Source organism: Trachinotus anak, unplaced genomic scaffold (assembly GCF_046630095.1).
Source record: "Trachinotus anak isolate AG129_WGS33_773 ecotype Australia unplaced genomic scaffold, CSIRO_AGI_Tana_v1 ptg000010l, whole genome shotgun sequence".
Taxonomy (NCBI): domain Eukaryota; kingdom Metazoa; phylum Chordata; class Actinopteri; order Carangiformes; family Carangidae; genus Trachinotus; species Trachinotus anak.
In genome coordinates this window covers 26106460-26129199 of record NW_027273861.1, presented here as the reverse complement: position 1 = coordinate 26129199, position 22740 = coordinate 26106460, and the positions used below count along the sequence as shown (strand labels likewise).

Genomic DNA, 22740 nt, shown 5'->3' with positions numbered 1-22740 from the left:
CCATCCCAAAATTTTGATAGCATGGGTTTTTCCTTCCACTTACACTGTACCATACCAACATTACCATGCACGGACATAATAATGCAATTAATCTGTTTCCCTTATTAAACATCTCTCATTTTCTAATTTCCCAGCCTGTCAGGCTTTGCCCATACCAGAGAGAAATGCAATGAGAGAAACTGCTGAATGCAGTTTTTCGAGCTGCTCACATAGCAATAATTCACCATTAACACAGCAGGATCTATAATACGAAGTGACACGTTTTACAATGAATGTTGCCATCTGGGCTTTTGCTGTCAAGTAGCTTTGTTGTTGAGTTGTCATATACTTCTCAGCTTTCACACACCTTTTCTCGCCACGGGAGAGGGTATGATTAGCTTCATGATGTAAGGAACCGTGTCAGTGTGTCACCCAGCTGCGATTTAATCAATGTGTCAGGTTAGTATGTGAGATTACTGTAACAGATACAGCCAATAGTGTAGGTTTCAAGTAGGGACATGAAGTCAGTAGTGACACCCAGATCAGCAGAGTGCCAGAGTTCTCTGTTTAATTGCTGATTAATTTGACTGATTTCAGCTGTGTGTAATTATTCTTTCATCTATGCTAATTGAGAACGTTGGGCAGTAACATGCAATGTGATTCGCCTGCTTATGTCAGATGTGAGTCGTCTAAGGGACTACAATTTGAAATTTAGCATGTAAGTGCTAAAGAAGTTGTCAGCAGTCCTGCTCATTAAACTGCAACAATGCCCACAATTGCCTATACACCAAGAAACATGAAATGGTTAGCTTTTTCATGCTATAAACAGAAAAGAAAAATGTCTGATGGTTGACAAATTGGTAGACACTGTTACACTGACTTTCCCTTAGTACACTTAATAATCCCTCGAATGCTGTGGTACTTCAACATTTTGGTTGTTTGGGTTATCTATTTTCTGTCTAACCAGAAGTTGGATGGGACAATTACGTATCAGTTTTCACCTATGTGCATTCAGTGAACAAACTAGTGCAACTGTCTTTTTGAAGCCCAAAGTTTGGAGTTTGGTCATTGCCTCCTTGGTTTTTGAAACCAGAAGAAACCATATTTGGACGAGAAGGTAGAGCTGAGGAGGAGTGAGGGGTGGATCTGTCCTTCTATGTACTCTATCCTGACTCTCAGGCAGGTGGTACAGTCTGTCAGTCACGTTGGCCCCGCCCTAATGCATACCCTCCCTCATAGTTTATTTTCCTCTGAATGGGACCATAGTTTAAAAAAAAAAAAAGAAAGTCATGTTGTATTGGTGAGGAAATTAGGCACTGAGACCATAAACTTATTGGGAAAACATTTACTGAGGTAATAAATCAAGTGAGAAGTAGGATAATTGTCCCATAGACTTCAATACAATCTGCAAATATATTTTTGCAACCAGTGGAGTCACCCACTGATGGTCTTTAGACAGAATGCAGGTTTAAGGCACTTCCACATTGGCTTCACTTTTCAGTCTGGTCTACGTCCATACGTTTATATACAGCCTATGGCCTGGCGCTGGGACATAAAGTTGAGGGGGAGGCGGTTAGCCATTGCCTCATGAAAGGTTCATCTTTAGTCAGTGGCTGAAATGCTACCAACACTGCCTACACCTTTGTTACTCATCTTAAGCGCTCTCTTGCTAACAGCTTTCTGGTGCTAACTTTTATTTGAGGTACACAATGATGGCAGTATTTCTAACTGGATTACCTTTGTTGTCATTGTTTAATATCATTTCATGTCTGGTAGTTCTGAATACTGTATTAGCATAACCAGAGGGCTGGTTTATTTGTGGCTACTCCGCTCTTTTATCATAGGGTATGGGGAAAGAAGAAGCATTGCAGAATAAGTTCAAAGTGGGATTTTATGGATATGAATGAAATGCATCACCTTGCAATACTAAATTTGGTGACTGATCTTACTGTTAATTAAAACCAACTGTCCTTTTCCTGCAGCTCCCTCTTTTCACCTCTCTCTCTCTCTCTCTCTCCCTGTCTCTCTTTTTGTCTGACAGAGACAGTGATGGATACAAGGACAGCGACAGCTGAGCTTGGCTGGATATCGTTCCCTGCCAATGGAGTAAGAACAATGTGCAAAAGTGTACTGTACGTGTGTGCAGGTGTGTGTGTATGCGTGTGCACCCTTGGGAAAAGCAGTTTGAGTACACTTTACAGTGCTCCATTAACAAATCTGTCAAAATCTTAATTACAGTGGCAAGGTGACACCAATTAACCGCTATTGATGCAGAATAGCATGGATTCCGATTGATCAGAGAGGTGTGGCACACAACAGTCCGCTAGAGACACATGAAAAGAATAGAATGAAATTAAATACTACAGAATTGAATAAAATGGAATAGGATCTTCCAGACACTTCCTCAAACTCCTTAGTGTATTTAAAGGCTGGCTTGGCAACCAGCCTCTTACAATGGTCTGCAGTGTGTGTGTGTGTGTGTGTGTGTGTGTGTGTGTGTTTGAGATGAGTGGCTCTAATTGTGATGAATGGTTGTCCCTCTGCAGCACAGAACAAGGTAGAGGAGAGGAAAAAAGTGAATGAGGGAGGTGAGTGGGAGAGAGAGACAAAACAGGAGCAAGAGAAAGAGAAAGTTTAATTTGTGTCAGGTCTTGGTAAACCCATTAATCATTTTACCCTCCCCTCTCCCCTCTCCCTTTGCTCCCTCCCCTCTCATCCATAACCCCCTGCCCTTTTTTCACACGTACACATTCCCTAGTGGGAGGAGGTGAGCGGCTATGATGAGAACCTCAACACCATCAGGACGTACCAGGTGTGCAACGTGTTTGAGCCCAGCCAGAACAACTGGCTCCTCACAACTTACATTGACCGGCGGGCGGCACAACGCATCTATGTGGAGATCCGCTTCACCGTACGTGACTGCGCCTCCATCCCCAGTGTCCTGGGCTCCTGCAAAGAGACGTTCAACCTCTACTACCTGGAGACCGACAGGACCGTGTCAGAGAGCATTAAAGGGGTGGAGTACTGGGCAAATGCCCCTTTTCTGAAGGTAATGGTGACAGAAATAAGAGCCTTTGAATAGAGGAGCAAAGCATGAAGAGCTGGATGTATTGTATTTCTGTAAATTAATCTTAAAATTGATATGATTATCTCAGTGTTGCTTAATGTTATTCAGCACAAAAACACCAATATCTGTTGGTCTATGTTGTACCAACGGCTCAACATAGACTCAGATTCTTTTTTTGTGTTTTTTCTTCATTTTTAATTTGATCTATTATTGGGTATGCTAACAAGTGGTGTTATATGCTGCAGTACCTGCAGTAACTGAGTCTCATCAGTTGCTACTCTGGAGAAAATGCAGGCCTGAGGCTGGTTTTCTGTGCATATTCATTAATCAGTCATTCTCCCCTGAAAACTAGTATCTAAACGTGGGTCGAGAGAGTTCTCCTACTCTTTTAGATAAATTCACCTCAGCGGATTATCTGAAAATTTAGTTGTCACAAAGCTGATAATGGGGTTTTGTAAAATGCAGCTCATGAAAAGTTGTCAGAGATATGTGATTTTCACAGGACAGCAGCAATATGCAATCCAGAAGAAGCACTGCACTGATCCAAAATTGGTCAGATTTGAACACGGTCTTCATATTTCAATATCTGTGGGTGTGTCTTTCCCAGGGATCTTTGTGAGTCATTCTTGACTTCTCTCCTAAAAATATCATGTACACAGTCCATGTGCATTTGCAGTTTTTCAATTAAGCAAATTTTTCAGTGTAGCTGAGGCACCTATTCAAGTGCTGGAAATCTCAGAGCAGCCATCTTAGCTGTCATCATTGGTGTTCATTTGGGAAGCAGCAAATTATGACTTGATTGCACTGTAATAAAATGAAATAGTATGTGGTCACAAGTGCATTTATCCCATATTGAACAGGAGCGTCAAACATTACTTAGTGAATCTAAAATTCATCCAGAATTTACTATTCTAGAAAGAACAAGGGCAGAAGAAGCAAAACATATTAGTTCCTTCATTAACTCTTTGGCCTTTCCTGTCCTCTTCTCTCTCTTTGTGCCCCTGCCAGGTGGACACCATCGCAGCTGATGAGAGTTTCTCCCAGGTGGATTTTGGGGGAAGGCTAATGAAGGTGAACACAGAGGTTCGGAGTTTTGGGCCACTGTCCAAAGGCAGAGGCTTTCACTTGGCCTTCCAGGATCTGGGTGCTTGCATGTCCCTTCTGGCTGTCAGGGTATTCTACAAGAAATGCCCCAGCATAGTGCAGAACTTTGCTTATTTCCCAGAGGTATGGACCATAACGAATTAAAACCAGCGGTGCTGTTTCCATCAGACCTTGGTAGACCTGTTATCAAAAACATTTAAACATGTTGATAGACCCTTTATTCTGACTCCACTTTTGTGCAGACACTGACCGGAGCAGAGTCCACCTCGTTAGTCATTGCCAGAGGAAGCTGCATTCCCAACGCTGAGGAGGTGGACGTACCCATAAAGCTATACTGCAATGGAGATGGAGAGTGGATGGTTCCCATCGGCAGCTGCAGCTGCAAGGCGGGTTATGAACCAGACAATGGAAACGTGTGTCGAGGTAAATCTGTATGTTAATGAGGCTGTGCTAATTCAAACTGTGCTTGTAAAAATGGAGGAAGGAAAGAATAATGGAAACAGGTGTAGATTCTCTACTGCACCTCAGAATATTAGAGGAAATAGCATGTAGACTGAATTAATTACTTTTTAAAAGTATGTTGCCACCAGCAAACACTGCATACAAAAGTCATATTATCTTGTAGCTAAAAATTAACCAGCTAGTATAACAGCAAATCAGCAAACATGCGCCATGCTGTTTCAGCATAAAAACATCTCATTGAGCACACAACAAACATACAAGAGCTAACACTATAAATAAACCATAGAAACTATTAAAACACAGCTGTGATGACTACAAGCTTAGTTTTTAGTTTAGATGTGTTTGGTATGTGGAACCACATGATGTATGTGGTTTAAATATGGTGTGCAGATTATCTTTTGAATAACTAGTTTGTTGTTTGCTATTTGAAATCAACCATGGTTAAATCCTGATTTGGTCTATGGAGCAACATCATTGCTAGACTCTGTGCTGAGTCAATTCTGCAAAAAATGCAAATGTTTATTGTATCCAGGGGAGTAAAGTGTGTCATTTCTGGCAGTCCTAGCTGAATAATCACACGCATTAATATATTTTTAAATGTATTTCTGCCTAAGGATGAAGCCCACGATGTTCCATATGTTAATATTAGTAGAAGCGGACTTGGGTGAGCGTGGCACAGAAATAGCTCCTCTCCCCTCAATATTCCATGTATCTCTACCTCTTTTCCTTTTATATCTGGCCTCCTTCCCCATTTCCTATCCAAAGTAGTACCCATCATTTCATTTTGTCCCCGGAGAGTCTCATCCATTTTGTGTGTGTATGTGAGTATGTGTGTGTGGGCGCGCGCGCGTGTGTGTGTGTGTGTGTGTGTGTGTGTGTGTGTGGTGATATATGTACATATGGTGAGATGATAAGTGAGGCCGCTTCATCCCATGTTAATTAGTTTAGCGTGTTCCAGCCAGATTAGTCTACTGCAAATTAGTCCTGGACTGTCAGAGAGTGTCAGAGAGACAGAAGAGTATGAGGGAGGAAGGAAGGAGGGAAGGAGGGAAAGAAGGAGGGAAGGAAGGAAGGATGAAAGAAAGAAAGAAAGAAAGAAAGAAAGAAAGCCCTCTCGAGGGATGGACTAGTAAGAAAGTAAAAATGAGGACAAACCAAGGACAGAAAGGTAAAAAAAAAAAAAAAAACAGAGATAAAACAGATAGAGAGCACAGAGTAGACTGATGAATAGTATTCTATCTGGCTCTACTGAAATACATTAAATGCACTGACTGAAATGGCAGCGTAGCCTTTGGTGTCAGTGTCTCCTTGCACAGAAAAACTTTGTGAGATTTGAGTGTGTAGACGGTAAGCCAGTCAGGATTCATGGGAGACAGTGATTAAGTCTGACAATATTACAGTAATGTTGATTGCCATTGCAGAGGGATTTAAGGTGGAATTTGGAATTATTAAGTCTTCCCTGTCTTTTGCTGTGTCTCTAAAATATATTAAGCTTGTCATTGTTGCCCTTGAAAAGCAAAATGAGAAAGCAAGGCTGAGCAATGAGGAAAAAAATTCCATCACATTTTCATATTAGTTGGTATTGATATTTATCACAAAATAAATAAGTCAATATCTCTGTCGAGCTTAAAATTCCCTATTAGTAAAATCTGAAAATGAACCAAGACATGTCTGAGCTGCTTTTAAATATGTATTTAAATAAACCAATTATCTAAAAATCTTCAATCCTGTCAGAATAAAACCTTTTAAAACCCACAGTGTGAAATATCTTTGGTCAGGTACAAGCATCAGTTAAAATCACATTTGGCACAGTGTCTTTGCCATTAAAAAAGCAGCAGTAAGCATGATGTATTAACAACAGGGAAAACACATACTGCGGTGTGTTGCAGGGGTGATTCTCTGAGAGCCTTGCTGCTTGTTCCTGAAGATGGGTCTAATTACTGGTGAGACTCTGAGCTTACACTCTGCGTGCATTATCAGATGGTGATGCTTCAGGTGATTAACCCAGTTCTTGGTATTTCCCATCTTTGCTATCACAGGATTCCTCTTTGTCAACAGTATACAGTATATGCCCCATCTGTTTCATGCCAGTCTTTAAGTAATGTTAGCCGGGTGCAGTTTGAGCCTGTCTGTAGCTGTAAATATGTAGATGTGGCTTTGTGTACTGATGGGAAAAAAGCTTTTTTCTCCCATTCAATTATCCAACAACAGCATGTGGTATGTTTAGCTAACTCCATCAACCCTGCTGTGCCTAGTTTGGGAGGTGGACTGTATGTTCATAAAAGACTCCCTATCATATGATTTGTCAGAAACTGATTTTTTTCTGTGTTATAAGTATGTTGTCATGCAGTGTAAGTTACTGACATTATATTGTGGTTTCTAATTTTCTTACTCAGGAAAATTTCTATCGTGACCAATGTTTATAATGTTTTTTACACCCATCCTTACCGGACAGTCAGACTGGATTCAGTAAAATCATCATTTAAAGGCATAACTAATTGGATTATTCTTGGATGGCAACAGTGTGCAGACTGAAAACAGACTCTTTCGACATCTTAATTTGTTGCCAGGTCTCACCTGGGTCATGCTTCATTCTTTTGTGCCTAAACTAAATTTGAGATGTCATGGGACAGGCTCTGTCCCGTCTGTCTCCACTGAGCTGGCATCTTTTTGGTGTACTCTTTTGCCAATCAGCTGATAACAACTTGGCAGGAAACTGGACTCACTATTAGAACAGATGGTTGTCTTTGTGTGTGCGTGTGTCTGTGTGTGTGTGTGTGCACGCGTGTGTGCATGCCTGTGTGCATGTGTCAGGGCACAGAGATGGTGTTTATTTTGCACCAAACCAGCATATTGTGCAAACCATCCGGCAAAACTGGCTCAACATCAAAGTACTGTGTGTGTGTGTGTGTGTGTGTGTGTGTGTGTGTGTGTGTGTGTGTGTGTGCATGTGTGTGCATGCACAAGATTTGAGTGAGTGTGTAAAGTAAACAAATATTCAAAAGACCCTTACTTCAAATGCACCACACGACAAATGTAAGCACTACCATCAAATACACACAAACACACAAACTACCCCTGCTGTGGACCCCAACAAAGCTCTCAGAGTTTCTAAAACCTCTAGGCTTTTAACACACACACACACACACACACACACACACACACACACACACACACACACACACACACACACACACACACACACACACAAGCTTTTAATAATTGATCAGTGAGCCTGTATGCCAACTTTAGACAATTGTCATCCACATGATCACTGCATGACTCCACACAGCTGGCTAAAGTCACAGAGGGAAACAGAGGAATAATCTTTTTTTCTCTCTCTCTTTGTCCCTGTTTAACTCTGTCTTTCTTTCCCTGCAAATCTCAGTGCTTAAATGCCTCTCTCCTATCTTTCTGCATTTTCTTTTCCTTCTTCCCGTTCTGAGATTTGTTCCATTTGGATCATGGATTTTTCTGCTATGAGTTTCTTCCTCAAAGACTCATATATAAATGTCAAAACAAGTATATATCACTGTACTAATTACAGTAAAAACATCGATACTACCTAACTGTACCAGGGATATAGCAGCTTCCATGAACTTTAATGCAAAATGCTCCCTCAGTGTGACGCTCAGAAGAGTTCAGTTCAAACAGTGGTGCACTATTTAATCAATAACAATAAAAGTTGTTGTTAATGCATATGTATGATCAGATTCATGCGGTTCAATGAGGTCTTCATACATCAGTGGATTGTTGTGCATTTTTAATCCTAGCTTTTTTTAATAAAAGGTCAATATTTCTGTCCATTCCTTTTACAACTGATAAGGTTTGTGGCCACACTTGTACAAACACAAACAACATTCACAAGCATTCGTAATGTTAGCAGTTTGAAATCCTTCAACAGCCGGACACAAAAAGAGAGCGAGAGATAACTATACAGAGAAGGTATCCAGAGATGACAAATGGAGAGAGGGAGCAAGACTTGTTGCCATGGTGACACGCCCCATGTGTATGAGCAGGGTTGTTGAATAAATGACCTTGACAAGCCAGATGCCTATCTGCCTATTCAAAGCACACACACACATACACACACACACAGGCACACACACACACACACACACAAAAGAAGCAAAAGCCATTGACACTCCTGAAGACGCCACTTCAAAGAAAGGTGGATGTATGAATAGAAAGAAACGCACAGAGAGCGAGAGTGACACAGACAAACAGAAGAAGGCAAAGTGTCTGAGGAAAGCCGTGTGCAAAACTTTAGCTGAAGATAATCTGAATATGTGTGAAAGCATAATGGATATTACATTAAAGTAGTACGTACACTTTGCAACGGACTCTAAGAAAAGCAGCATTGGTGGACTTGCCTCCTCTGTGGTCACTGCACTCAGACACTCATACAATGGATTGGAAAAGTGAACTCATGGGTTTTGCTCATAAAACGCCATCACCAATCAACAACAGTCAATTTGATCATTTTAACGTCATTTTGCATATATATTCAATTAAATTCAATTCAATTTTATTTGTATAGCGCCAAATCATAATATACATTATCTCAAGGCTCTTTACAGGGTAAGGTCAAGACCTTTGTTACAGAGAAAAACCCAACAGTTCCCACAAAGAGCAAGTGCTTGGCGACAGGGGGGAGGACAAACTCCCTTTTAACAGAACCGGGCTCAGGGTGGGTGGCCGTCTGCCTCGACCGGTTGGTTTAGGAGGAGATAAAAAAGGGGGGGTGGGGGGAGGAGAGAGGAGAAAAGAGAGAGAGAGAGAGAAACCAGGAACAGCTGTGTAGGTAATGGTGTTATCAATAATGATGACAGATAACTGTGGTTAATAGTAATGATGAGTAGTGGTGGATCTGGATCCTGCTGCTCCAGAGGCAGAGAGACCTGCAGAATGAGGACAGAGAGAGGGAGAGAGAGGAGAAGCACAAACAACTGGGGAGAGAAAAAAAGACAAAGTCAATGGCATAAAGTAGTCGAGAGAGAGAGAGAGAGAGCCAGAGAGCCAGAGAGCCCAGTGAATCATGGGAGTCCCCCAACAGTCTAGCTCTATAGCAGCATAACTAAAGGATGGGTCAGGACATACCCGAGCCAGCCCTAACTATAAGCTTTACTAAACAGGACAGTTTGAAGCCTGATCTTAAAGGGAGCCTCCCGAACCCACACTGGGAGCTGGTTCCACAGGATATATATTTTCCATATCGTGGACAAACAATTCTCAATTCATCAATGAATAGTTTTTTAGAAAATAAAGAAAATTTGCCAGAAAATAGAAGATAGTGAAAATAGTCCAACTAACAATTCAAAACCTAAAATGTAGGGATGGGGCATCATATTTGGCTATTACTCATAGAAATCAGGATTCACTCCACACCACATAATGATGCGATGTAAGTGATCTATAACATTGTTCATGTTAAATACAAGCTTAATCAAGACCTGCAATATGATATGAATTGCACTTCAAAACATCAGTAGTTTCATTAAGCCCTGTGGCTCAAATGCAGTGTAATTATGCAGTGAAACATGTCCAATGTAAATGAAGATAAAAAAAAAGCACCAGCAAAACCAAGAAATGACAGTAAAACATTTCAGGGGAGTGAACACAATAGAGCAGTGCCGCAGAAATACACTGATGTTGAGAGGGAAGGACAGAAAGAGCAGTTTCATTGTGTTTCCTCTCATCTTGTTTCTCTCACACTTTTCTTTGTTTCTGTCCCTGTTTCTTTTTTTCAGTAACTTTGGTTTTATTTTTTCCCATCTCCTTCTCTCTTAAGCAAAATCTATCTGACCCTTAAATCCGAATCCATTTGATTAAGTGACACTGTGAAGTTCGTAACTTTCCAGCTCTTTGTCTCATTTACTTCTTTCATTCAATTCATGTCACTGTTTAGTTCTCCAGTGTGTATGGACTCCTTAAAACACTGCTTGTGAAATCCTTCTCTGTCCTCCACCATAAATCTATGTATCATTTGCAGTTTGGTCTTACAGCATCTAAGGTATCTCGGAAATAAAGTGAGCATTCGTTACAGCAGAGGAAGGAAAACAAAGTGCTAAAGATAAATCAAAACTTGAAAACAGTAACATTAAAAAAAAAAAAACCTCATTTGGTTTTCCTCAGTCTTTTGGCAGAGCTTTCGTTTCAGTCTTATTTCTCATTTCACACCTCTCTTGCTGTTCGTCTTTTTTTTCTTAACTTATCATCATAATTCAGAATGTGTTTGCCCTCACAAAAAGGCACTTATGAAGTCCTATGTGTGAATTTAAAATGGGCATGTTTTTGGGTATATAATGTACACTGACTTCGTGTGATATGTTTTACCTCGGACGTTTGACCATGTCTTCGTGTTACGTTAGATTTTTTAAGTCAATCTGCTGTGACCTTTCTTTAACTTCAACTTCAAACTAGATCTAAGACCTTGTTATAGTCCAGCTGTCACACACTCTCAGTACTTGCTGTCAATCTCACAGCTGGTCGTAGTAGCACTGCGGTGGCAGCGTTTCTGCATAAATTGGAGTTTTGAAGGGTTCAGTTGCAGACCAGCCTGGAAATGTTTAAGGACCAATCGGAGCTACTATCAAAATTGCTTGAACCATGCACCTAATATTTACGCCACTAAGAAATAATTGAGAAGTGCTTTCACCCGACTCATGAACATGAACTCTCTGTACCTGATTGGATGAACAATTGCTGGGCCTTCCTTAGGTTTAAAGGTGCTATTTGTAGGTTTTGCTATTGCTACATAGCCAGCATTAGCATCAGCTGTTTACTTACCAGTATGGAAGAACTGTTGTGAGTTCAGCATCACACCTCATTCATTTACTTAACTAGTTTTTGAGTTTTAAGTTTTGAGCAACGCCATTAACTCTTGTCTCTGTTGAGCCTTCTCTTCCAGTGAAGTTAGCACGCTAACCAGCTAGCCGGTGTCGTCACTGTCCGATAGAGATCACTGTAGCCTCCAGTCTGCTCTGAAGAAGTAATGCTGCTCAGAGAGTGTATTATAACCTCTTATCTCGTGAACGCAACAGTGGCTGGAGCTCTTATCAAGCCACAATCACCACCCCCTGCTCCCACCAAGAAAACATGTTTGGCAGCAGACTTACAAATAATCCTTTTAACTTCAGATTTTCAAATCACAAAATGATTGCGGCTTCTCTGGAAGCCTTTACAAAGCTTAAAATATCGTTGATGTAACAGAGATGTGCTGTCATTGATCAGCAGCACTACTGTTAACAAACATATTGTGCATATTTTGTTCAAAGAGCCTTCAAAATATACACAGATTGCACATCTAACCCAAACGGTAACACCATGATTCTGGTCTATGACATCATGTCTAGGCAAAGGTCGAGCTTTGTTGCAATTAAAAATTAATATCAAAAATGTAAAATGCAACACTACTTTAGGTAGACGAGCTGGAAAAAAAGGGGATGACGCATCCAACTGTGGCGTCAGAAAGCTCCTGTTTTTGTGTTAGACTATGAAGAGAGGTGTGAATAGGCGGTTCAAAGGAGGTACAGTAATGGTGATAAGTGAGAACTTTTAATTACTTTACAGAATTTAGTGGATTTGTATTAACTGTGTGCCCCCCACACTTCTCTAGGATATCACTGTTTCAGTTGAATGTTTCCTGATCATCTCCAATGGATGAACTTGGAAGCCATACACAACACCTAATTCTATCTGACTAGCTACATGTGTACAAAAGCTCTGAATGTTTGGAAGGTTATTTTGTATAATGTGCATGATCCAGGTTAAGTAATTACAAAGACTCCGGCGTGTGGAATTGCTTTTCAAAGGGGTGCAGCTCTTCACAATGCCACCTAGCTTCCCGTCCACACTGATTTTGACCTCCATTACCACTGTAGTCCTGTCCTCAGCCGCTGCAGTGCCAATGTTAATGAAACTACATGTAGGCAAGCTGAATAACAAGAATGTACTTTGTGCTCAGCACGAGCTGTCCCTGGATGAATGAAAGTTGGAAAGAAAGGGGGACTTCTTATTTCAGAATTCATATATGTGTTTTATGTCACAAAGGATAATTTAGTTAAAATTTATGGAGAGAAACAACTCTGACCCAGATAAGGGAGCCAGAGAAATGAAACCATAATCTACACTGCAGATAATCAGATTTTGTGGACCCACACAAAGTGTTTTTGTGTATCTTGTCAGAACAAGCTCATGAGCTGCTATCTCAGAAAATCCCCCTCTGTGCTTTGTCAACTTCATTGTACCAATAATAACTCTATTGGTACTATGTCCTTATGAAACAAAGTTTATCAAATGTTTTGGACTCACAACAAATAAAAGGCACACAAGACATGACTCATATGAAAATTATAACTTATTCGTTGTGTTTCATTTGTGTTCTGGAGGCAGAGTTGTGAATTATTTTTTATGTGTCTTTCTTTCTTTATAGCTTGTCCCCAGGGCACCTTTAAGTCCTCCCAGGGGGCAGGATTATGTCAGCAATGTCCGCTCAACAGTCGCTCCACCATCGAGGCGGCCACCCTCTGTGGCTGTCGGAACGGCTATTACCGTGGAGACATGGACAAACCTGAGGACGTGTGCACCAGTGAGTCAGTCTTTCTCTCTGTCTCAAACAAACATGCATAAACAAACAAAAACACATACTCAATAACCCTTTTTCTGCAGCGTAGCTGAGTGTGATTATGCTTCAAGATGACCAACACAGGAAGAAGTTACCAATCGCTGACATATTACAGCATATCACTTCATAACATCACTGGCAGTCCAATAGCTCATCATTAAGTTAAAGGCCAATATCTGCTTTGATTTATTATTCCAACTCTAATTTTATGCAGCTCATTCAGAGTGAGGGTGCCGCAATGTTCCCGTCCTTGTTTGGGGATTTGGGGAGCAGTAAGTAATAACGCTGCCACATTCCTCAGGCTTTCCATTGAAGTGAATATGTGTTTAGTGTGTTGAGGAGGCGATATTGCTATGCAAGACGAGGCACAAGGTTTGAAAAACGCTGCCTCTCAGTTCCACAGAGAGATGGTGTAAGTAGGTTGAGACATGAATCATTTTGGACTGTCTGGTGACTGTGTAGCTAGTCTCAAACTGTGAAACTGTGTGTGTGTGTGTGTGTGTCTGTGTGTGTGTGTGTGTGTGTGTGTGTGTGTGTGTGTACCGTGTGCATAGGTGCATGTGTGTGTTTGTGCACGTCCTATTGACCTGGATACAAATTCTTGTTTTTCTGGGGGGGTTGAAAAAGCTCTGGTTCATTCATTCATTTCACTGTTTTATATCTGCGAATGAATCGACGAACTTCTATAGAAAAAACACTGTAAAATTAACATATTGAATGAATAGTGACAGTGAACGTTGTTAACCATTCTTTGAGGCTCTTTAGCACTGGTTTTGACCTTTTCTTCATCAGCTTCGGATTACATAGGGTTGATCTTTTTTTTTTAGATCGCTCTCAAACCTCGATTGGTTAAAAAAGAAACATACTTTGTTGTCTTTCAGTGTTTTGTATCAGCTTATTACAAACGATTCAACAGGCGTGAATGTGAAGTGGGGAAAATTAAATTCTTCAGATTATGACAGGAAGTTGTGGTGCACTTAACTGTTTTGTTTGTGTACAGTATGTTTAACTTCTCTGATAGTCACAAAGAGGAAGTAGTTGTGATGAAGATGGTGAGACCCAGACTGGACGTTATATGCTGTGAATAGTGACACACAGGTAGAAACAGTCCTACTATGGGGGCATAGCTACTGTGTGGTGCATGTTTCACTCGCTTTTTAGTGACAAACTCCTAAAACACATGGACACAAGCACCTTTGTTTTAACTATTTCACCAGATTTAAACAGGAAATCCCTTCATTCACCTACTGATGTGCATACATATAGTTCATGTAGTTATCAAATGATTTGAATATGCTACATAAGCTGACTACAAATTGCTCAAATGATCATTTCCTTGCAGGTCAGCCTTTAGGAATTATAGACTGGGGGACAACATTTTCCAAATCAGGCTCCTCTGTACATGGGAGTATATTATATACAGTATATAAAACTGTATACAAGGTGCTTAACTGCAAATATTTCAATTGCCAAGTTTTTTGTGATGAATAAATAATATACAGCTATCTGTGTGTTTGCTGTCAGTCTCACCTGTCGCTTCTGCCCTAGCCGGCTCTCCCACAGCAGCATGTTGGCTGCTGTCCTCCTCCTCCTCCTCCTCCTCTCCTACATCTCTCACTTCATTAGCTGCTATCCCTCCCTGACCCTCTCCTGCTGCTTCAGCTGCCACAGCAGCACTGGTTGAAGCTTGGAAATATTCGAAACAAATTAATTGGATAGCTAATCACACTGGTCGGACTGTTCCGCTTGTCTTAAGTTTCTAGGGTCTGTGTTTGGTTGATATTTCTGGTGCTCATTTTCTTTGCACCTCCTCAGAATGAGCCCTTTTGAGTCTTTGAAAATATCTGTCAATGTTCATGTGGATTGAGCGAGCAAACATTCGGCAGTTAAAGGATTAACATCAGCGTTATCCGCTTGCGCGGGCAGTCGATATTGACCAGCAGCTACGCCAGCCGTCTTCTCTGAGGGGGAAAGCCAGCAACAATCCTTTCTCCCGCATGATCATGTTTTGATTCAGTGTGTGCAGTGTTCACAGATGGGTCCGTCAATGTTTGTGAGAGAGAGAGAGGGAGAGAGAGAGAGAGGGAGAGAGAGCGACATCTGACTAGCCCAGAGTTTCAATTGCACCATTTTCACAATAACAACGGGGGGTGGGGTATGAGATGACATGTTTCAACTCATATTTATTAGTAGATGCGTATAACTTGTATTGTCATAGATGAAGTTAAATTGTCGTACTTGATCCCATTAAAGGATCCATAAACCTTTGCATGACTTTTGCGTTGCCCCCCTTGGGCTGCTGTCATCTGCACCGCTAGACCCCCCCCACCGCTTCCTTGAGAGTCTGCCATCAGCAGGTGGATTTAATCCTAGTTTATCTATCTCTATTTAATTTCATGCTAAAATCACTTATCTACTATCACACAATCCTGTTGTTCGCTTTGCTTTCACACCACAGACAAACTGCAACAGACTTCACTTGGAAGCAGACAGAGAACCAGCCTCTCAGGGAGGCTTGGTCCAGTTTTCTTTTAGCCTACATCAGAGTTTGATTCAGAGTCTCCTGACCAGCCTGTATAAACCAAATCAAATGGGCAAGAGTTTGTTTGAACAGAGCCAAACACCCATAGATGCATAAGTTAGGGTAAAATAGTGATATAGTGATCCACGAATACATCCATAGAGGCAATGAATTAAGAGTTTGTCACCCATAGATGCCATCCAGGTAGAAGGCTTAAACCTTATTTCATGTCTTACACTAAAAACATCAAACAATATCATTAGGGCTACATGCTACCACATTTGCATTTTTATTCCTTTTAAATATATCAAGGAGGGAACCTCAAATTGAACTTTTAAGAAATAATTTTGCCACAGTGGTTATGGAACAACTTGTGGTGTCAACTTATCCTGACAACAGAGAGAGCACATGAAAAGCCTCGCCTCAAACACCAGTGGCAGACTATCAACTGGATGCTGATAGAGGAAAAATCAACATTTCCCAGTGAAAAGGTGTCAGGTGTCAACCGAGTCAGCCCACACAGCTCTGGGAATTCTCGGTACTTTAAATTAAAGGGCCAAAACAAATTGAGTCACAAGTTGGGTTTTTTTTTTTCTTTCCCAGACACAACAGCTTTGGGTGAAGAGAGTGAAAACTCAGAACTATAGGATAGAACTTCAATATAGGACGGAGCTTCAGTTTATTTATATATGGTATAAACTCAATCAGATATAAGATCAGATCAGTGAAATGGAAGAGTGAGCGCAGAGTGTGGGGATAGTTACGTGACAGAAAATCATTCCCTCAGCATGCCTCATGGGCTGCATAGGTGTGGAGGGGGTGTGTTTGTACTGTACGTGTGTGGGTTTTTTTGAAGTATATTTTTGTGTACAGGTCACCTCGAAAGCCGTTTACAAAATGGTGAAAAAGTGAAGTGTGTGGTTGCAGACTGCAGTGCAGGCTGTGTCTCCATGTTTTTTCTTATTTTCTTTGTAGTAGCAGTAAAATGGTCAATTTAAAATGTCTTTGTTATCTCTTGTCTTCCAATTTTTTAATTTGAGCGTGTATCTGCTATGTAACTCTCTAAGGTGACTGACTGTAAAAGAATTTGTATTTGTGCTATTCAGATAAAAAGTAAGACTGAGTGAATAACTGTGTCAACATCCTGCGTGTGCTTGTGAGCATATAATTATGAGTGCACAGCTTTCGACGGGTCCTCTCTCTCCCTCCCTCGCTCTCTCTCTCTCTCTCTCTTTCTCAGCAAGACTTTATATAAGATGGTGCTGCTTAGATTTTCGACCCCCTACTGATTGTTAGCACTGATGCTGCAGCGTGGGTGTCTCTGAGTGTCTGTTTGAGAAATACACACAAACACATATTCCACAGGGCCATCCCAGACGTTTCTTATGACTCTGTGGTTCAACATATGCAGAGGTTGACTATCCATTTCATCTCAACTGTTTTTGTGTCAACATGTCGCGCGTCGAAGTCTCTGTGACGCGTGCGAGCAGTCAAGGCGAAGTGCACCCCCCAGGTTTAACCTTGTGAAAACTCTGGGTGTGTGTTAAAGACTCACAAAGACACCCTAAAAAAAACAGAGTTACTCCTCAGATCAAAGACATGAGCTGAGAGAAAAGAGAGAGACAAGCAAGAGAGAGAGAGTGACTGACTGCAAAGAGGCAAAAAGACGCTGATCGTCCCGCTGATGGTGAGATGTCAGGTCACCTTTTGACTGATAGTGACAGGCTGAAGCTCAGATTCCCTACATTTATACCAGCATCACTGGCTGGAAAGTGCATTAAAATTTGCATTAAAGGCAGCCTCAAAAAGACAGTGAGAGAAAGGTTTTAAAGTGTAAAACCCCCGATATCATACAAGCTGATGTCAGTAAATGTAAAGGAAAAGCAGTCTTCCTCATATTCACATTTTGAAGAAAAGTCAACAGAGCTCTCACTTCAGGCTTTGACTGGAGTCTATACTTTGTCTATACTTTAATCTAGAATATAAATTAAAGGTTCCCCACACACCCAAGATGGGATGTTCAAGGATGTTCTTCTTTTCTGTGCAGCTTCCAGGGTTAAAGTGTTCAGCTCCTTCAGATTCATCTTGTGTTTTTTCAAATAGTGCTGCTACTCATCACATTTTCATCACAGATTTGTCTTTATTTTCTTGATTAAACATTCATCATTTGGTCTATAAAATGAGTGAAGAATGTGCATCACAAACCAGCAGCAAAGAGAGTGGTCCTACCACCATAGAGGACTATGAAAAACAGCAAATATTCACATTTGAGAGGCTGAAACCTGGAATTTTTTTTGGGCATTTTTGCTTAAGATAGGAAAATGAATCACTTATCAAAGCTGTTAGCAACAACTTTTCTGTTGATTGACTTGCAAAGTAATTGAATAATTGTTTTTGCTGTTATATTAAATATTAAGTATTAATATTAAATATTATGTCTTAAAAGTAAGAAAGTAGAAAGATAAAGGTAGAAAAGTTAAAAGAGCAACAGTGCAGTGTAATAGATGTATAACATCAACTGAAATACTTAAGTTAAAATACTTAAAACTAGTGTTATTTTCTTTCTCTGGCAGCCCCAGTTTAACACTTGTTGAATTTTTCCAACTTATGCAAAAAACAAATAAATAATTATATAAATCTGATATGGAATTCTGGGCCACACATTTACCTTAACTGCAAGGTTAAGGTTATAGTAACTGAAACAATAAAAAAATATATAAATATTTAAATATATAAATGAAAAATATCCATATCCTATTATTAGGAACCACTTGATTTTAAAATAATGATTTTCTTACCATAATGAAGTTGGGTTGCATGCAGGTGCTTTAAGCTGACAGGCTGATCTGAATTAAAAGTCTGCCTCACAGACACCGACACAGGAAACGTGTTATTTTGAGCGTCAGAGTCTCACCCCCTCCTCTCGTCTCTCCCCAGGTGTCCCTTCAGCGCCTCGCAATGTGGTCTCAGTCGTCAACCAGACGTCGGTGCAGCTGGAGTGGCACCCACCCCGGGAGACGGGGCACCGTGACGACCTGTCCTACAACGTCTTGTGCCGCCGGTGCCACAGCAACGAGCGCAGGGCGTGTCAGCCCTGTGACGACAGCGTGGCATTTGTTCCAGGCAAGCGGGGGTTAAAGGAAACAAGGGTGGAGATCAGCAAGCTGAGGGCCCACACGTCCTACACCTTTGACATCCAGGTGGGTCCCCCGGAGAGAGGGGTGTCTTTTTAATGCTTCATTTATTCTGGGCAGTGTTTTGTTGTGAAAGGAATACTACAGTGAAAATCTGTACCTATTCTCAGCTTGACACCTTAAAGCCTTAAACCTTAAACTTAAACTTGTCTCAGAAAAGTTTGTTACTTGCTGTTTTATGCAGGATGGCAGCTGTATTCACCCTGAAATTTACAGGAGGTACAATGGACTCCAGTGCTGAACCAGAATTACAGCAAAATTTGCAAATCATTGCTGCAGTATTAATGCTTCTCCGCCATTGATTTGTATGTTCATGGTTTCTCTCTATAGCTACATACACAAGCTCCACTTTAAGTATAGCCTGTATTAATTGGATTGCCATTAGGATCCATTGGAAATGCTTTAAATCCAGGATTTAAAGCTACTGGCCTCCACAAAAAAAAGCAAGAGACAAACTTGGAGGTGAATCTTTGAAGCTCAACAGTTGGATTTTCAGTGAAGTAAATTTACTGTATCGCTTTTTTTTGGCCGCCATTATGGTTAACTAATTAAAATGCAAAGATGCAACTCAGAAGAGTAGTTATTACTTATTATCCACTTCAAAAGCAACTTTGATGCTGTCAACTCTTGTTTTAAATGCAAATAGCTGCAAGATATTCACTGTGATGCTCAAGGATACTGAGGCTGTATTAATGCTTGCTGACATGCAGACTTTTATGCACAATCTGCAGTTATATCATGTTGTCTCGTACCCCAAGGCCACTCAGAAGTCTATAAAGTTAGTGCAGTGGTGAACCTTCAATACTGTGCCATCGGCTCAGTTACCATCAAGGTTGGGTGTCTACATGAAGGTCACCTGCTCTGTAATTGTTTAGGGAGTTTCCTTGTGTAGTCAATTTAGGTTAATGCCAGAGTAAAGTATGAATCCACTCATAAAGTATATAATGTTTTTTGTAGAGTTACACTGATATGAACGGTGTGGCCTGGACGTATGAACTAATCCTTCGTCAAGCTGTCTGTTGTGGGATGAACCGATCAATAATGATGAATGAATGAGTTACTCAAATGAAAGTGTTGATTGTGAAAGTATTGATTATGATTTAGTGGTTACTGAAGGCATCCACCTTTTAGAGTAAGAGACAAATTTCCATAGAGATATCCAGGGTCAGTTTGATTTTTCCCAAAATTAGATTATCCAACAACTGAAAACAATGACGTCTACTCTAACAACCCAAAGTCATCTGCAGTCTTATATTCACAAATGTTGTTTTTGGTTACATGGTAACATCAGTGTAGCTGTGAAATACTGACTGGTGAAACTTAGGAAGGCTTTTTATGATTTTTTTGGCAGCATGTTTTTTTTTTTTTTTTTAAATACTCAAAAACATAAGGAAATGAGTCGAGCTTGTAATAAACCATCAAGTGAGCCTCACTAATTACCAGCCTTTATTCAGTGATTTGCTACGACTGAAGACATTGTTTTGACCGTCAAAATGATTAACTGAGCTCATGACAAACAATATGTGGCAGCTAATGAGGCGGTCTTTAAAACGCGCTGAGAACCTGTTAATTGTGTCTTTGTGTTGGCGAGACAAGAAAGACGGTGAGACCTTACAGTTTAAAAAGACACTGGCAGCACTTGTATATTAAAACCATTTCATTGTTGCTGATTATTGGCTGTTTACTAACTCCCTCCCCTGAACAGCGAGTGTCCAATCATAGCTTAGCAACTGAAAGACTACGGGACAGGTCTGTCAAGAGTGATGCTCTGTTTACTCTATGTCCTTTTTTTTTAACCTTTCCAAACCCTAAAACAAGAACAGAAATGGGAGGAATGGGTGAAATATAGTTCTTTTTGCTTTTCCAGTGTATTGGGTCTTGGATGCTAATATATCAGATTGTTGGGAAACTTCAGGGCTTTGTCCTGCTCATTATTGGACTGCAGGAAGTTTACTCTCCAGCGACACCAACCAGACATTATCTTGCAGAAATTCATTATTCCTCATCCGAAAAGGCCTTTCTGGAAATGTTGAAAGTGAAACATAGTGTTTTAAAATACAAACAATAAAGGATAAATCTAACCTCTGTCTCACTTGTCCTAATGTGTAAGTAAATGAGCGAAACTGTGATTTGAGTCCAATCTGAACATTTTTGTCTGTCGAAATTGTAGCAATAGAACTAGCTAGCTCTAAACTGCAATACACTCCTTCTTCATATCCATGTTTCCTACATGGATCATCATCCTGTTATTTTTAGCCATGAACGTATGTAGGCAAGTGCATGTTCAAGACCGTTTTACACATTTCTCCTCTCAAAGCGAGTCAGCTGTAAACATTAAAAAGTCACTTGGACATTGGCCTTTTCGACCATCTCATGGAGCTGACGTCATCTTAATCACCTAGCAAAATATGCCGGCCACTGCTGCTCTTTCAGACAGCAAAATCAACAGCTGCTCCCTAAAAATTAGGAGCCGGCTTTTCTTTTCCTGCATCTGAAATTAAGGACCCATTGTTTTAAAAGCTACAGAGAATTTCAAGTGTTAAATCTGCCCGTGTTGTCCTTGTAAACTGCATATGTGGAGAGCAGAAAGCTAAAGAGGCGTAGCAACAGTAACTACGGGGGACAGGACAGGGGGAAGCGGCCAGTTAAAATAACTATTAATGTTAATGTCTGTATGGGAATAACTGACCATTACACTTTATATTCTACAGGCAATCAACGGAGTCTCCAACAAGAGCCCTTACCCCGCCCAGCAACTGTCAATCAACATTACAACCAATCAGGCTGGTGAGTGGGGAGTGCAAAAGCTCTGCAATTGTGTGTGTGTGTGTGTGTGTGTGTGAGCATCTGTGTATGTGTGTAAGCGTCTGTGTATGTGTGTAAGCATACCTCGGGGCATGGTGGATTAAGCGAGGGAGGGATGGCTAGGGGGATAAAGGAAATTGAGCTACAGTCTTTTAATTCATAAAACATGTTATAAGCTTGTCATCTCTCTCCCCCTGCCTCCCTTTCTCTCCCGCTCCTCTGTCTTTCCTGCACATCCACAGCTTTCATCCTGCTCTCCTCTCTCCCTCTGCCCCAGTCTCAATTGTCTTTTTGTTGCCTTTATCCCCTCTCCCTGCCCTCCTCTGTCTGTCCCTCTCTCTCAGTCTCTTGACAGTATAATTCTTAGAGACTATAAAGTGAGCTGAGCTACTGCTCCATCAATACTTTATAGAGACAGACACAAGTGATATTTCCTCCGCTACCAAAATTTAGATTTAAAAGCTACTTTTCTCATCACATAATATACCTCATCTACAGCAGCTCATCCCTAATCGAAACATGATCCATTGTCCCCCCCACTGCTTTCTGAGCACATTTTTCTAACCACTGGCGGATGTAAAACTCTCTTATCCCTGAAATCTTTCAGGACTCAACAAAAACTGATTTATTTTAAGGCTGACTGAACTTTGGGATGAGGGGAGGGGGGGTTAAATTATGCAATAGGGTTTTAGACTGTTTCATGAGACCTAAGGATATGAAATTCACTTCACATATAGAGAAAATGTCAATTGTGGTGATATTAAAAAGTCCTCAGGTGACAGCTCGCTCATGCTGTCAAATTATAACTACACGACAGGTATCGGCTTTTGAGGTATCACAGTATATACTGAGGATTATGGCGGTCCCGTGATGCTATGATTGCCCAGCTCTCATACTGCTGTCACCTACTAGCATTTTAATGGATAAAACCAATTATTAATTATATTTTCAAGAAAGCATTAATATCTTTTAGTTTCCTTTG

At 40.7% G+C, this 22740-nt stretch overlaps 1 protein-coding gene across 4 annotated transcripts in view; it reads left to right on the top strand.

The window, feature by feature from the left end:
• LOC139626183 (ephrin type-B receptor 1-like) overlaps window positions 1–22740 on the top strand; it is an 88558-nt gene that overhangs the window by 27816 nt on the left and 38002 nt on the right. For all 4 annotated transcript variants that reach the window (XM_071486440.1, XM_071486439.1, XM_071486442.1 and 1 more), the window contains exons 2-8: window positions 2021–2085; window positions 2738–3028; window positions 4055–4273; window positions 4393–4573; window positions 13047–13202; window positions 18697–18959; window positions 21665–21740. In XM_071486440.1, the coding sequence (XP_071342541.1) occupies window positions 2021–2085; window positions 2738–3028; window positions 4055–4273; window positions 4393–4573; window positions 13047–13202; window positions 18697–18959; window positions 21665–21740 (1251 nt within the window). The remainder of the gene's footprint in view (window positions 1–2020; window positions 2086–2737; window positions 3029–4054; window positions 4274–4392; window positions 4574–13046; window positions 13203–18696; window positions 18960–21664; window positions 21741–22740) is intronic.